The 16,141-nt window shown below is 37.5% G+C and overlaps 1 protein-coding gene across 2 annotated transcripts in view; it reads left to right on the top strand.

Moving 5' to 3' along the window:
- The window catches only part of LOC143283400 (voltage-dependent L-type calcium channel subunit beta-1-like), a 48,170-nt gene extending 32,187 nt beyond the window's left edge, over positions 1–15,983 (top strand). For both annotated transcript variants that reach the window (XM_076589627.1, XM_076589618.1), the window contains 4 exons: positions 168–280; positions 1,079–1,230; positions 2,832–2,927; positions 3,416–15,983. In XM_076589627.1, the coding sequence (XP_076445742.1) occupies positions 168–280; positions 1,079–1,230; positions 2,832–2,927; positions 3,416–3,898 (844 nt within the window). In that variant the 3' untranslated portion in view covers positions 3,899–15,983. The remainder of the gene's footprint in view (positions 1–167; positions 281–1,078; positions 1,231–2,831; positions 2,928–3,415) is intronic.
- The last annotated feature ends 158 nt before the right edge of the window (positions 15,984–16,141 follow it).

The following is a 16,141-nucleotide window of genomic DNA, read 5'->3' as shown; positions in this document are numbered from 1 at the left end:
GCATTTTGTATGACTGTAGAACAGAGCTCAAAAATTGAGCTTGAGCAGCATTCTAAATGACAGTAGTAAAAAAAAAAAAATTTTAATTTAAGTATTAAGCATCAGAAAGATTTGCTGCTTCAGCTTTGTTGAAAATATGACATGTTAACAATAATTTTTTTGTGCAGGATAATCATCACTCGTGTAACTGCTGATATTTCACTGGCTAAGCGGTCCTTGCTGAACAACCCCAGCAAGCGCGCCATCATGGAACGCACCAATCCTCGGTCCTCAGGACTTTGTGAGTTGGCGCTTTTTTTTTCTTTTTTTTTAATGAATATTTCATGATAATTTTCATATTATGAAAAGACACCTTTGACTCCCACAGAAGTATATGTACAGTACATCACTTAACACATTAAATTTTCAACTAAGTCATGATTTCACATATAGACCATCTCCAACATCATATATGAAAAGCGCTGATGACATTTTTATTTTTGACAAGTTTCTGAAATAGATACCTTTTTTAGTCACTGTACTCAGCCCGGTTGGCTTACGTAGGAGCTGTTTTAGAGCATGATTGAAGGAACAAAGCAAGATAAACCATATCAAGACTCTTCATTCCTTGCATGCTGGTGTATACTGTAATAGCAGTATACCACCACCCAGTGGCCTCCAGTTCAAACGATCTTGATTGTCATGGAGATAAAGACAATCATATATTTAGCATTGAAAAGAAGATACTATCCCTTTATGTGTGTGTGCTGGATTTGCTTTAGTGTGTGTTTTTGATGTACAGAGTATTTGTATATTTTTAAGTCTTCTCTTTTATAAAAAAAATTTAGGATTGTGAACTCAGAGGCCTGTAAAGTAGAAAGAAATGACTAGTAGAATGAGGGTCACTTTAAACTTTTCTTCTTGTGTTCCATCTGTGCATAGAAAAAATGCATTCTCCAAAAAACGCATTGTCTATGCTACGATCAAAACCCATCATTGCAGCTAACACAGCCATCACAGCAGTGATTTTGTGCCAAATGTTCATGAAATGATAAAAACCATTACGGTTTTGTGAATATGATGTACTCTTTTGTTGCAGTGGAAGTTCAAGCAGAGATTGAGCGAATATTTGAACTGGCACGGACACTTCAGCTTGTGGTTTTGGACTGCGACACTATCAACCATCCCTCCCAGCTTGCCAAGACCTCTCTTGCCCCTATTGTTGTGTATGTCAAAATATCCTCACCCAAGGTAGGTTTCTTTCTCCTTTGCATGCTTGTGTGAATGTGTGTCCATGAGCACATGTAAAGTTTTAGACTTTTTTTTTCCTGTAATTTTTAGATTATTGTTGAATGGGGTACTGATGTTACTGGATTAGACTTGTGGTATGGCTGTTTAGTGTATATCAGCTTACTTATTAGAATGTACCTCTGTCAGTCAACTCCAATACATTTAGACATCTGCTGTGTTGGTCATCACTGGTGATGGAAAACAAAAAGAAACACAAACAGCTGAGTGCGTAATTTCATGAACTCATTTTGAATTAAAAATTGAAAAATAGAGAAGAAAAAATTTAATGGAAAAGAAACTGTTGAATGTGTACATAATATTTGCTGAATACTTTTTAAGAAATGGAGTGAAATTTTTATATTCTCTTCGCTTAAAAAAAAAGAAAAGAAAAAAGGAAATTCGAACACTAGTCAGTGTTCATCTTTATTATCAACAGGGAATCTTCCTCTTCACTGATACTCTCTTACATATGCTGTTTATGCAAATATATACACAATGTTTACTGTATTTCATGTACTTGTTCAAGTTGTTGCTAAGAAAGCGCATGTGTATTGGATTAAATGGTTTTCAAGCCAGTCTTGAAGGCCATGCTTCTTGCTTTCTTCTTTGAATATATATATGTATGTATTGTGTAACAATTCTGATGCAGTGAAAATAGAAAATACACAGAAATTTATCTGTTTTTCCTTCAAATTGACATGTGTTGACAAAGCCATAACATATTATAGAAGTTAGTTTCCTTTCCTTGCAGTTTAAGTGATGTAGGAACATGGAAACTTTCGATGAAACTAATTTAACTCTCTCCGGATGAAGGAATGCTCACGGGTTCAGATGACGATATGGAATAGCATTTTCCAAAAGTAAAAATCCATCACGCTCTGTACACATGGTTTGGTGATAGCCAAGCAGAGTGTGCTATTCTGGGTCACTCCACAGCCAAATGGTATGATTGGCCAGCCTGTCATGTGTGGCCTGTGTTGCACACGTGCTGACAAAGTCACTGACCAGTCGCCTGCTGGCGAGCCGGCCTGTTAGCAAATGCCGTCTGAAGCGGGTTCTCAAAATGTTGCGGAGCGAACAAGGCAGCGACAGCAACATTTTAGTGTTGCCGAAGTACTTGAAATGCTACAAACTGAAGGGTCAGACATCGAAAAGGTGGATGATGACAAAGAAGAAGGTGAATTAATTGCAGAAAGTGAGTATGGGTATGGTGATTCGGGTGAAAAATTGGCATTATTTTCTACATGATGGCAAAACTATAATTAAAAAAAAAATTTAAGATTTTTTTTTTTTTTTTTTTTTTTTTTTTTTTTTTTTTTAAATAATGTATATATAATAGCCCAACGTGTAATAAACCAGGTCTGAAAGTTTAATTTTCTTACTCTGTATTTTGTATTTTTTGTAAAAATTTTTCCAAACCCTTACAGCCGTCTGTGGGGAAAAGCAAGGGAAAAAACTTCCCGTCCCGAGTGAATTAATGCCCTAGCTATGCTTGGGTGCACGGTTGAATGAGTTAAAACTAGTAGTAATTATTATAGGGCAAATACCTTTTGTTTTTTTAGGTGTTGCAGAGACTGATCAAATCCAGAGGCAAGTCCCAAAGCCGTAATATGAATGTGCAGTTGGTGGCTGCAGACAAACTCTCACAGTGTGCACCTGTAAGTTGTCTTCAGAATAGTGTGTAAATTTCTTTGTTTGCTTGTGATCGGGAAGTGTGCATTTCTTTCAACATCTTACTTTGTAGAAAAGTAAGTGAATAATGTTTGTCTGATACTAGTCACTGATTTTGTTTTTATGGGAATATGTGTTTGGTCCAAGGCTTTTTTTTTTAATTTCATTTTGAAATATTACTGATGACAAGTTTTAGCACTGGCCATCTGATAAGGTGGATCACATATCCACTTTAAAATATATATTTAGATTGAATTTCCAGCTTTTATCAGCTTTGAAAGAATGAATTGAACAAAACTAGAAAATATATGTTTAAAAAGAAAGAAATAAAAGCAATAAACTTGTAATTTATTCAGGACTTTTTAATTGTGCTAAATATACTTTTGACTATCAGCCTGTGACTGTTTGTTGTGCTGTCAAAGTTTGGTGAAGTTTGATAAATTGTTGATGAAACTGTTGTTTGTCTTTATTGCAGGAGATGTTTGATGTGATTCTTGATGAGAATCAGCTGGATGATGCCTGTGAACACTTAGCAGAGTTTTTGGAAGCCTACTGGCGGGCAGCCCACCCCCCCTCCATGACACAGCCTTCCCCCCACTCTGTGGATCGCCAGCTGGGTTCACCGACTAGTCCTCTATCCCGTCACAACACCGTGCCTGCCCATGTGTCCCACTCACGTTCTCACAGCTTTGAACGTCACCCGCGCACGCCCCACTCCCCACCAGACCACCACAACCCCAATGGATCAGACTTTGAAAGAGACACACGCCATCGTCGAACGTACCACGGTGCCGGTGCTGGCGATTCGGATTCCTATTCTCCAGAGCATGAGGGGCGTGACGAACGTTCTCATGATCGACATGGCAGAGATCATGAACATATAGACTCAAGGGACAAACATAGTTCTCCCAGGAGTTCCAAGTACCCTGCCTTTCGCCAGGGTAGTATAGACATCTAGAAGATGAACAGAGATCAAGAACTTTTGCACTTCCAAACCAATTAGGTGTTCTGTTAACACCCAAAGCTTTTTACCACCACAACCTTCGTCACTACCCTCCTCTCTCCAGTGGGCCTTTCGGAGGCCCCAGTGCATGCACTTCTGGCAGGAATGAGATGGCCCATCCCTCTCCAGGTGATGTGGGGAGTCCAGTGTGAACCCTGGGGTACAGAGGTGGACAGGAGTATCTGCAGTTGCCCTTCTAGCAGGGTGAGTGGGGCACAGCATGTAGCGTAGGGGAGGGCTGTGGCAGGGCAGGATAAAGTTGCACCTGTGACACAGGTGTGGCTGCACTCGAAGCTGCTGCCCTGTACACTAGGTGCTGACAGATTGGGCTCCCCCACAGTGTCGTCTTTAAAATGCCATGCGGCCAGGTTTACAACTCTCCACTTCGTTTCCTCCTGTTTCAAAGGAAATGTGTACATGCGGGTGTTCAAATGTTGCGTTGATAACCTCCACCCAGTGTCTACTGTTTTGCTCAATATTCTGGAAATGCCTTCAGAAGGATGGGAAGATGAGTTTGCTGGAGAGCAATATGAGATGATAGAACACCAGTCCTGTGTTAGCAAATGGGAACAGTGTGATCATCTGTGAGTGCTGCCGAAGTAGTGAAGCAGGTCTGAATGGTATGCAGACAGACAACCTGGGCTGTGGGGGTCTAAGTGCTGTGATTCATAACATCTGCTGCTTGAAACTAAAAGACAGATAACATGTTGTAGAGCCTTGTTGATAAACAGAGGCTGGTCTGTGACAGAAGTTGCACACAAAAAAGCAAAGCAAAACAAACATGTGTACAGCAGCAAGTGACTCCTGTGTCACTGCTGCACAAGCACTGGTGAGATGTGCAAGGCATTCAGTCTGTGTCCACGTCATGCTGACCTTGTGTTCAGACTGGAGAGAGAGAGAGAGGTAGCAAGAGTGCCGGAATGGATGGAAGTGTGAGTGGGAAAAGGGAGAGATGGTCCGAGTTAAAGGTGTGCTCATGGTGTGGACAAATGCGGATGTCTGCGTGCGAGAGAGAGCCAGGGGAGGGTGATCTTTGCCCACAGAGAACAGGCAGTGGGCTGAGAAACGGGAATTGATTGTGGCATACAATTTGTCCTTTTCTCCTCCACTTTATTGTAATGACTGGTACATAATTTCTGTGTGTAAGCCGCTTTTACCAGTGCCCCTGCATTTATCACACCTCTGTTTGGACTGACTGCATGCTACTGTCACACTGCAAAGCATTGGGTTCAATATTTCACTCGCAGTTTGAAGAATGATCTTCCTTTCTTAAGTGTGACGTTTGGCTTGGCAGCGCATGAGTGTTTATTGTATGAACTGATACTTGAAAAACAAACAAAAAAAACAAAAAACAAAAAAACAAAAAAAATCTTCACGAATCAGTTTTTGTTGTACAGTTTTATGATTTTGGTTTCATTTTCTTTGGAGAAAGCTGTACTCATTTTTCAAGCTGAGTTTCTTTGAACTTGTTTCCAGCTTTAAATGGAAATTAATTTAGGACATTTCAGTTTGCAGATTCTTCCAAATGTGCTGTTGTTTTCATCTTGCATAGTTATTTCTTGACAATAGGAGTTCCTGTACTGTTTCGTTGTGTCAGTAACTGTTCTCCCATCAGATTTGGTTTCATTTTTTACTACAACTTGTGCATGTGTTTTCATATGGTCTGATTGATTAGGTTTTGGTATGTGGAATTGAATTTTTTAATTGAATTCTGCTCAGATCTAATTGATACTATCAGCTTGCATTTGGTAAACACTTCTTTCATTTGAAATATTAAAATCATGGATAAAAATAGAAATTAAAGTTGATGCCTTTTAGTTTCATCTCATATTTGTTGAAAGCTTCCAGTTACACATCATTAATATACATTGATCAGTAAAACTGAATATAGAAATTGACTTGACATTTCTTTGTATAATTATTTAAGGTCTATGCCTAATATACATAATTTTGTTTTAGAACTGAAATCACAACACTACCCTGTATTTCCAGTGATGTTATCCTGGTATGATCACAGTTTATGTAAACGTTAATGTTTATCATGAAAACTGCATTTCATATTTATACACATTTATAGATTTTTGACTAGCATGTGTAAATTTAATGGCTTTTCATCTGGTTGTCTGTGTCTGTGTGTATAATGTATATGCTTTTCAATAATGTACTATAACATTGGTGTTTTCACAGCAACTGCACATGCTAGAACCAGACTTTGCAGGATTATACTTTATAGATATATACAAGACCTTTGGAGCCTTCACCCATGTTATTGACATAAGTGAAGGTGAATCTAAAAAATGCTCAACAATTTCATTATTGTTTTTATAAAAGTTGTATGTAAAAATTAGCACATAATTATGTCCTGTTTCTTCCTGTTGTTTATGGGAAAACCTATTCGATCTGATAATTTCCTTCTAGTAGTCAGTATTACAGCCAGTGTTAAATGACATTTAGTACACATGTCTTACCAGGAAACATTAGAATTAGATCTGCTCATTGGCCAAGAGTGGAAGAGAAAGAGAGGGTGGGGTGGGGGTAGGAGAGGGACAGTCTGTGTATGTTTAGACATCTACAGTGTAATATCAGTTACATATGCAACTTATTTCTGTCAGTCAGGATCAAACTACCACACAGATAAGAAAAGTTATCACAGCTACAGTCAGTATTGATGGCAGACAGATTGAAGGAAAGGAATGGGCAGCAGCAGTAAAGGACAAAGGAAGCATGCTGACTTTTGAAGCTGGCTGGTGGCATATATGGCACAAGTTGCAAGGGAAAGACTCTGGGGCAAAAGCAACTGGCAAGATGCAAGATACACTTTTTAATCTTCCATTAAACATGGAAAAGTGTCTTTCAGCTGCACATTGAACGTAAAACATTCATATATTTAGTTATATGAATATGCATAAGAAATACTAGATTGAACTCATTCCATTCCTTTTCTTGTTCCCTTCCAGTTCCGCTACCCAACAAACTAACTAGCTCTCTAAACCCCCACCCCCATCCCCACCTTTTTCCCTCTCATCATCCCTTCCCCCTTTTTCCTATGCAGCGCTGATACAGCATGCTCATCTAACCCAGTATATTCTAAAGTTGTAAGCGTACATAATGTAAAAACATCATTTAAGAAAAAAAAAAAGTTGCTAAATACATTCAGTAATCACTAAAAAGAAGCAATATGTGTCACTTGTGAAACATGAAACCTTCATAGGAAAAGGCATGAATGCAGGTCTGGAGAAACTGAATACTAATTACAGTACAGCTTGTGTGCCACTCAGAATCATGTTAACTTGCTTGTAAGTTGTATGGGTTCAGTTTCTGCCTCCCCCCTTACACATGCACATAAAAACTAAAATGAAAAAAGATACTGAAATGAATTTTTTACCAACTGCTTTCATAGTGGATAAGCGTCACTTGTCAGGTGTATACGTCTTGTTACATTTTATTGAAGACCCTATGTACTGTTGGACACATAGAATGTTAGTCTTGTCTTCTGCCACATTTTTTGAAAGCAGATTGTTTGAACATTTTGGGTTTCATATTGTCCCAATTGAAATGAAAGCTTAGGGGTACTGGTTTCAGTGTGCACAGTCCAACAGATGAAGAATGCAGAGAAACCTGCAAGAATGAGCAGAACACATGAAACAAGTGGCGTAGACTGATAAATGTTGAAGAGAGATGATAGCAATCAAGTTGATGGTGTGGGATACAAAGGGTTGGGGGTAATGTGTAAAGTAAAATAAAGTAACTTACAATCATTACACATGAGTACTGGCAGAACAGAGGACTGAACAATCCTAATGAAAGAAAGGAAGAAAACTGGTTGTGGTCGAAGTACAGTGATGTGATATGAATTTTTAGGGGTTGCGTGCAATATAGAGAAATGATGGATGTGAAAGAGTTCAGGCAATGCACAGGGCGAGGGCTATATTTACTGAACTCTTGGTTCACAGATAACATGATTTGTACACTGTTTACAGTATTACCTATTAGTTTTGAGGCTTCATTGTGTGAAGACTGGGTGTTGCTTTACAATTGCTTTGTTTGCTTTTAAGTTATTGTGTGAAAACTGGTGGTTGCTTTATTGCTTTGTTTGCTTATTTATAAGTTACCTTACGTTATATTTGTAAAAGAAAAGAACCGATTTTATTTATATGCTGTCCTTTTTATTTCAACACTAGCATTGTGATGAAACCCATTTTTTCATATTATTATTAATCAGCAGGTGTGGATATATACACACATTATAATCCAGTGCGCATGAGCAATTGGGAAGGAAAGTGTTAAGTGTTGTTGCCAGTGAAGAGATTGGTATGCTGGACATCTTTGTTGATATCCTCCATTCTGGCAAGACATCATTGCTTGAAAGGGAGGTCTGCTTCACTTCTTTTGATGATGGTTGTGAACTGTGACCCCCGGTACTGACGATTCATCGCATCGGTTTAATTATGTGCAGTAGGCTCTGCACTGTGCAAGAAGCATGACATCTGGATTGATGTGGAGTTGACGATTTCTTGTTAACATGTCAAACTTGACAACAACAACAACAACAACAACAACAAAAAAAAAAAAAAAAAAAGAGAGAGAAGAAAAAAAAATCTCCATAACGGGTGTATATTTTCTCTTCAAAAAATGTGAGCGAGTGATGTGTGCTGTCAGTTGTGTGTGACTTTAGATTTGTTGCCCAGTGTTGTTTCACTACTTATGCCTATTGATCATGTGAATTCTTTGGCTCCAATGTGTTCCAAGTATTATACCAAAAGAGAGTGGATTTTGAATGGCACTTTTTGCTACTGTTAACAGAACCTTCTGAGTGTTTGCATGCATACCTGAGAGCTGAAGTTCTCACTACCCACCTGTTTATGCATGAACACACAGATTACAATGACCACAGTTGTGTTTCTTTTTCTCACAAGGTCTGTGTTGAGCATTGCTTTTTTTTTTTTTTTTTGCTTTTTTTTCCCATCTGCATGATTGTTCTGGGTGTCCTCACACAGTAGTTTTTCCATGTTCATGAGTGTCAAGTGAGAGGATTGTTTGTACCATGTCTTTCAACTTTGGTCAATAATCACACTCTTCTTTCACCTTTGCCTCACCACATCTGTCACATGTAGCCCCCATTTCCCTATTTTCCTCCCTTCGTTAAGTCCATCCTGATGTAAGAAGAAATTAAACAAAGCAAACAACAACAGAAATTAGTGGTTTGAACTGGTTTTATGCACATAGCAGTGTCACTGTACAGTTGTTAACACTTCACTGACGGTGAAGAATGCATATGGTAACATACATTCAGTGATGTATCGCAACCTGGAAAAGTTTGAAGTCAAAATTTATTCCCTGTTGCTTGATTAGTTAATAATTTCAAATGTAGATTGATTATTTCAAAAGTATCATCTGAAATCACAGACGGCAGTTATAGAACTAACAGAAGACTGGCTAAAAGACCCCAAATTCACAGCTCGATATAAATAATAAAGATTCTGCATAAACAGATTTCAGTGATGTCATTATGTATTCTGTTATGACAGTGAAATTTGAAGACATTCACAGAATAAATCGAGTTCCACCATTTTCCTGATTAAAGCTCTGGGCTCTTCAGAACAATATGAATGAAATGTATCATTTCATTCTGGATTGTGCAAAATACATCGTAAGAATGTGTGTGGACATACTTTATGTTAGGAGTGTTATGTAAGAGAGGAGAGGAATCGCACATGCATACTCGTGCAAAGGCCTGCAGAGGTTGTGCTGTCGTGTGGAAACACTATGTGTTAGTCTGTTAAAGAGAAGAGATTACACACACACACACACACACATGTACATAAATTCCTTGCTGGTCCTGGATATTGGCATCTCTTTTACAAAAGCCATTGTCTTTTATGAAATTTCATTTAAGAAAAGTACAAATTTGAGCATACATACACAGTTATGCATGTGAAAGAGAAATTAAGGCACGTTTGTAACTAACAAAAAGTTTCAGAAAGAGATGGGTAAGGGGGTGGAGATAGACTTGGAAGTTGAGGGAGAAATGTGTGCACACACTGGCACTTGCACAAACAGAAAGGAGAGAAGTGATCATGGCACGCACACACACACACCAAGGGGTGTTTGCCTACAGATGTAAAGATGTGTAGTTTCCAAAGGCAGTGCGAAACTGCATTGCAGTATATATTGAAGCAGCTACATGCTTTGTACCTTGATAGGACAGACCTGACCCAAATTGGTGAGATTTTTCATGTTTTTTAACAGAAATATTGAAATACAATAGTATTCATTCTGTACATTTACAGACTGTTCATTTTCTTTTCTTTTCTTTGTATTCTGTTATTCAATAGAAATTGATGGCTGTCTTGATCAGAGTAGAAACTGTAGATATGGTATTGACTGACATGCATTTGACAGGGATTGATTGATGCAAGAGTTGCAAGATGCATGCAGATGAGAATCAAGACAAAGAGAGGGAATGAAAGTCATTAATAATTACAGACCAAGCAAAGATCAGTAGGAAGAAAAAAAAGACCATATCAGTAAGATTCATGCCCTTCCAGCACAGCTTCCAAAGTTTGCTTATCAAAGGCTTAATCACTAATATAGGCCATATTGTGGTTTCATTTGAAAAGGACCAATTGATTTTCAGTAGTGGTTTCTCATATGTATTTGAAAATGCACATGATTAGGTAATCTCTTTTGCAAAGAATAGGGAACCATTGCAGGGATAAAGTAACAATGTTTGATATTTTTATGTGCAAATAGGAATATATATGTATGTATGAATGTTTTCCAGCAAATAACAATGGGAATCATGATATTTATAATTGGTATTTGTGAGTGAATGGAAAGAATAAAAGTTCATGCAAAAAATCATTATGATGAAGTTGGAACAGTAAAAAAAGAATGTCAGTGGAAGTAGTATATTTTTAAATTACTGTTAGGGGGGGGAAAAAAGATTATGAAGCAAAAGAACAAAATTGAGTGAGTTACTGACTTTATTTCAGGGTAAGTTAGTGAAAAATGCAAGTATGGCAGGGTAAAGAGAAGTGCATAATCTGATTTGATCATATTTTCTGCTTCACAGAATTCCAGCAGGATTATGGATGACATTAGATTGTGAGAGATTTTGTCATTTACACATGACTTCCAGCAGGAAATGATACAGAATTCTTAGGCTCTTGTCTACTTCCACAGTTCCAGTGTTCTTCAGTTGTTGTTGCTGTTGTAAGTAATCTTCTTTAGCTTACAGTAAGTTAGATGGTCATATTGGGTTGGTTCTATGTTCAGTGGCGGTCGGGAATAGTTTGATGCAAACAGGCATTATTTTGAGCTTGTTGCTGAAACCATCTTAATTTTGTATTGCGTTTCAGTCATTGACCCCTGAAGTGCCTTTGCATCTGGAAAGGGAGAATGATGTTGCTTGGCTTCCCTTTTTTCTTGCTGCCTCTTGTATGATCCCTTTCATGTTTTAATTCCGTCATCTGTGGGAACTTTCTATTTTATTTGTATGTGCATACATACATACATACTTACATACATAATTATATGTTCTGTATAGATATTTTCAGTTTTATGTTTTAGAGTTTTACGTTTATTGCTACCTCTTTTGTGTTGTTTCCATGTGTTTCTCTAAATGTTCAAGTTTTATTTTAGATTTTGATATTTGTTGCTACCTCTTCTGTTTATCACTTGTGCTTCTTTTGCCTTGGGTAAGAAGCAGTAGTTTCTGTTTCTTCACCGCGGAAGTCGGATTGTAAATTTCCACCACAAAAGTCAATAATTGGACATGTATTAAATTAGATCCTTTATACACACACACACACACACACACACACACACACACACACACACACACACACACACACACAAGCTGAAATAGAACTGTCAGATCTTTAAGTTGTCTTTTCTGTTTTCTTTCAACTTTTTTTTTTTTTTAAACTGTCTACTCAGTTTGGTTTCCATTTAAGTATTTATACTAAACCTTTTTTTATTTAAGAGTGTAAAAGTTTTATCTTTATTAGATTTATGCAAGAATTTGTACACTGACCTACACTTTTTTCCAGTCAACATGTATCCTGTTTATCACAATGTTGCATGTCAAGCAGCCTTTGAAATGTCATAAAATAAGGCTTTTGAACATCAATATGTACAGATTGTTTACAGATTAGGATCAAAATGATAAACTTTTTAAAAAAAATCTTCTTTTCGTTTGTTTAACTTTATTGACCCATTATATTATTGAACAATTCAGATAACTCCATGATCACATATTGGATTTTTCTGATAGCTGTAAAGTGCATGGAGAAATGTGTGAGCATGTAATGGATTTGAACTCCCCAGGAAGAGAGAACCCCATTCTGGTCTTGTCCTTTTGCTACAGCTATATTTGAAGGCCTGACATTCAGGTCTGCACATAGTGCGCATGGTCATAAGCTGAATCTTCTTCACTTTCATATGAAGTGATAAACAAGTGTTTTGTAAAACCCTTCACCTCTCCGACTCCTGTTACTTCCAGAATTTTTTTATTTATTTTACTCTGCACCCAGGCACCTTCAAGAAAAATTAAGTTTAAAAAAAGTGTGATGAGTATGTCTAAAATTATTGCGACTATATATCAGCTAAATGGAAGTTATAACAAAGTTTGGTTTATTTTCAAAACGGTGACCTGAAGTCATTGAACAATCTCCTATTTTGCAGACAAGTAGGCATGACAGCAGTCATTTTTCTTGTATTCTGAAAAGATCACTCAATTTTTCAATTATCCCATGGGGATGCTGGGGTCCTTATGTATAAATAGCAGCTCCACCTTCTGGAAGTTCTGTGCTAGAAATTTCCTCTTTTCTGTTGCTCTCTTTATTTCTGCCTTTTTTTCCCCCCATTCAAGGTTGTCTGCTTTTTCTGCCTTCCCAGTTCACTTCCTTTTCTTTTTTTCAAGCAAGCCTTGACACTTTTTTTTCTTTTCTCCAGTTGATAATGTACTATCTGTGCTGTTTTGCTCTGGCAAGTAGGTAGTAAAATTGTAAACACTCAGAAGGGCACTAGCTGTCCATCCTGCAGTGTTATTTGCCTCTATGGCCTTTTTTATGGTGGTTTTTGTTGTTGTTGTTGTTTTCACTTTGAAGAATGTTTTTCCTTATTTACGAATTTTTGTCATCTGGGGATGATGAATTAAGCATAAGGGCTGAAATCCTCTGCATGGCCTAGTCTTATTTGCCGTAAGCAGCTAAATCGTCATATGTCATGAACTGTTTGGTGGGTTTGTCATGGTGATTTTTGTTTGTTTGTTTGTTTGTAGATGTGACGGTTTTTTGTTGACACGGTTGAGCATTTGTATGGTGTGACAGTCCTGACACGGCTCTGTGAGGTCAGCTGGACTATAAGCAACAATAAACAAATTCCACGTTTGGCGCTTTTTCTGGGAGGGGATGGGGGGATAGTCTTCCAGCTCTACACCTTGCAAGAAAGGTTCTGCTGGGATTGCATTTTACATGGAATCAGTTTATGCGTCAGTGTGCTTGTGCAGCATGATTTACAAGACATCACATGTCACAAAAATCTGGCATTTCTTTGGCATGAAAATGGCAAACTTTGGGATATTTGTGTGTGTTTTTAAAAAATGAATCTGTCCTTCAAAGAGAAAGGCAAAAAATCATTTATTCTTGTCAGTGAAACAGTGACTAAATGTAATCCATTCTTTCTTCCTTGGTTATTTAGCCAGGATGTTTCTTGTTAAATGAGTGCCAACTTGCCATGTCATTAGAAAATCAGTGAACATTTGACATGAGTTTATTTCAAGTAAATGTATAAGGTCCTTTTCTTGAGATATCTTGGTGCTGTTGTTTAACACAGTGAGAAACCTGTGGCAAATTTTCTTTCAGATTAACACTAAAGAAGAAATGGATATTTGCTTGGACTGGTTTGAATTTTAGATGTGTACAACTGATATTAGCAGAAGGTACTGGTACGTAGTGCCTTGGAGACATGTCCTCACAGTTATGTTTCCCTGCTTTGAAGGCTTTCTTGTTTGTGATTGTGATTGGGATAGACAGCTGTTCTCTCATAAACCTAATTTCAGGGGACGGCTGCAGAATCGGTGGAAACAAAACAGCCAAGTTCACTGCAAGTTTCCTGTTCTATTAGTTGGGTTGACACAGTCCTAGAAACCAAGGGAAGAGTCTTCAGTTGAAACATTAACAAAAAATGTTCAATGAATAATTTGTTTGTTTGTAATACTTACATGTTGATGCCAGAATGCCACATTTAGTTTTATAACATTTGCTTTGGAGGCCCTCACATTAGCAGTATTCTTCATAAAATTGACATTTCTGTTCAGTGTTTTTTTGTTGTTGTTGTTTATGGGGGGGGGGGGTTCTTTTAATGCACATTTAACACTTGGCATGGCAGTTTTCAACTTCCCAGTATAACTTTACCGTAGTTTGTTCACCACCTTAGAAAATATTTGATTTTACACAGTGCAATATACAATTTTAGTCGACACAGTGCAATATCTTTTAGTCTCGTTATATATTACATTTGCTTGTAACTTTTAAAACCAAAGGGGAACGAAGATTGTTAAAACAACATACTTGCATGACTGATGGATGAATGAACGGTATTGGAACTTTCATATGATGTTTGAAATCGCATAATTCAAACTCTGAGCCTGTGATGAGAAAAACTTGTATCTTCAGAAGTTTGGGTGGACATGCAAAAGGGCCTAGATAGAAACGTAAGTGGGATGATGTGTTTGAAGAAATCTGGAGAGAGAAACACTGCTGTTTGTAAAACAGAGTTACATAACAAAGCATCAAGACAGTGTTTATGTAATATGTGTTGAAACTTAAGCATTTCATAAAGTTCACAAATGAAATGCTTAAAATTATATAAACCATAAGCTCACTGACCTACCTTTGGTTTTCTTTGACCAAGTTCACTTCTGGTAATGCGATAAAAAGTTGTATTTTAATTCAGTGGAAAAACTGAGAATTCAGAAAGCTGTGTGTGTGAGTGAGCATGTGAAAAGGTGCATTTTAATGATGTCAGTTTCTATGTTATGCACATGCTGTGTGTAAGGGAATTTCCTTGCGAGTACTGTTATATAATGTGATCACCATTTCATCTTTTAAAACTATTTATGGGTATTGTGCAATATAATGTCAAGATTTAAGTCTTGGGCACAGAATTCAATGATTTTGAGAACCTTTTCTTACACACGGGCACTGTGTAGTACAATTCTTTTAACTTGACCTCAAAGGTAAATGGGACTGATCAAAACAGTGTTTAGTGTGCAACTTTGAAGCAAGACATGTGATTATGTGAAAGCTTACTGTTCATCTGACAGCATTAATGTGCTTTTTTTCTCTCTTTTCTTTTTTTTAAATCTGAGGTTTTGTTCAGTGTAACCATTTTTGCATTTGTGGTGAATTTGTCATTCAGGAAAGGAAAGGTTCAACCATAATTCTTGCACTATCCAACCACTGTTCTAAATTATTCACAAGTTGGAACATGGGAATATTAGTTAAAATTTCATCTGTTTTGAGTTCAGTTATCAGAAGGGGCCGGTACATTTTGTTTTTGGTAGTGACAGAACATTGTATCATGTCCAAGATGTGCAGTGTGCAGACCAGGAGAGCTGGGGAAGAGGTGGATCACAGATCTGCCTCCTCAACTTCTCTATCAACATTGGTGAAACAAATTGTAACACCTCCCATTTCATTCAAAGTCCAGTTTCCAACTGACACAATATAATGTTGAGAAGAAGGATACTCCCCTCCATTTGTTGACATAATGGGTTGCCTTGTTTGTCCTTCCCATTCACCACTGTTTGCATGTTGTGTCTGCATGCTGCCCGAGTTGGAACTAGGGTTGGGGCTGGGGGGGCGTTGACTGGATGTGTTCTGGTTTGACACTGACCCTGTTCAATAATTCTGTATCATCTGATATCTGTATATTTATTGTTGGGGTAGTTGCCCCGCCTTGATCTGAATCCTTAGTTATTTTCACCACCTCTTCAAGTTCTTGGATTTGTAAATAAAATTTTTATCTCCTACGCATAACGTCTTAATTTATGTGTGTGTGTGCGCGCATGCACGCTTCTTTATTCATGTAATAGGGTTTTATGCCTGTTCTGATGACCATGCCATATATTGAAAAGTAGATGTAAGAGACCAGATAGGAAAAGTGTCAGAGTTGGCTGTCATCAAATAC

Source organism: Babylonia areolata, chromosome 1 (genome assembly GCF_041734735.1).
Source record: "Babylonia areolata isolate BAREFJ2019XMU chromosome 1, ASM4173473v1, whole genome shotgun sequence".
NCBI classification, from domain to species: Eukaryota; Metazoa; Mollusca; class Gastropoda; order Neogastropoda; family Buccinidae; genus Babylonia; species Babylonia areolata.
Note: the sequence above shows the minus strand (reverse complement) of the source record. Positions and strands in the feature narration are given on the sequence as shown.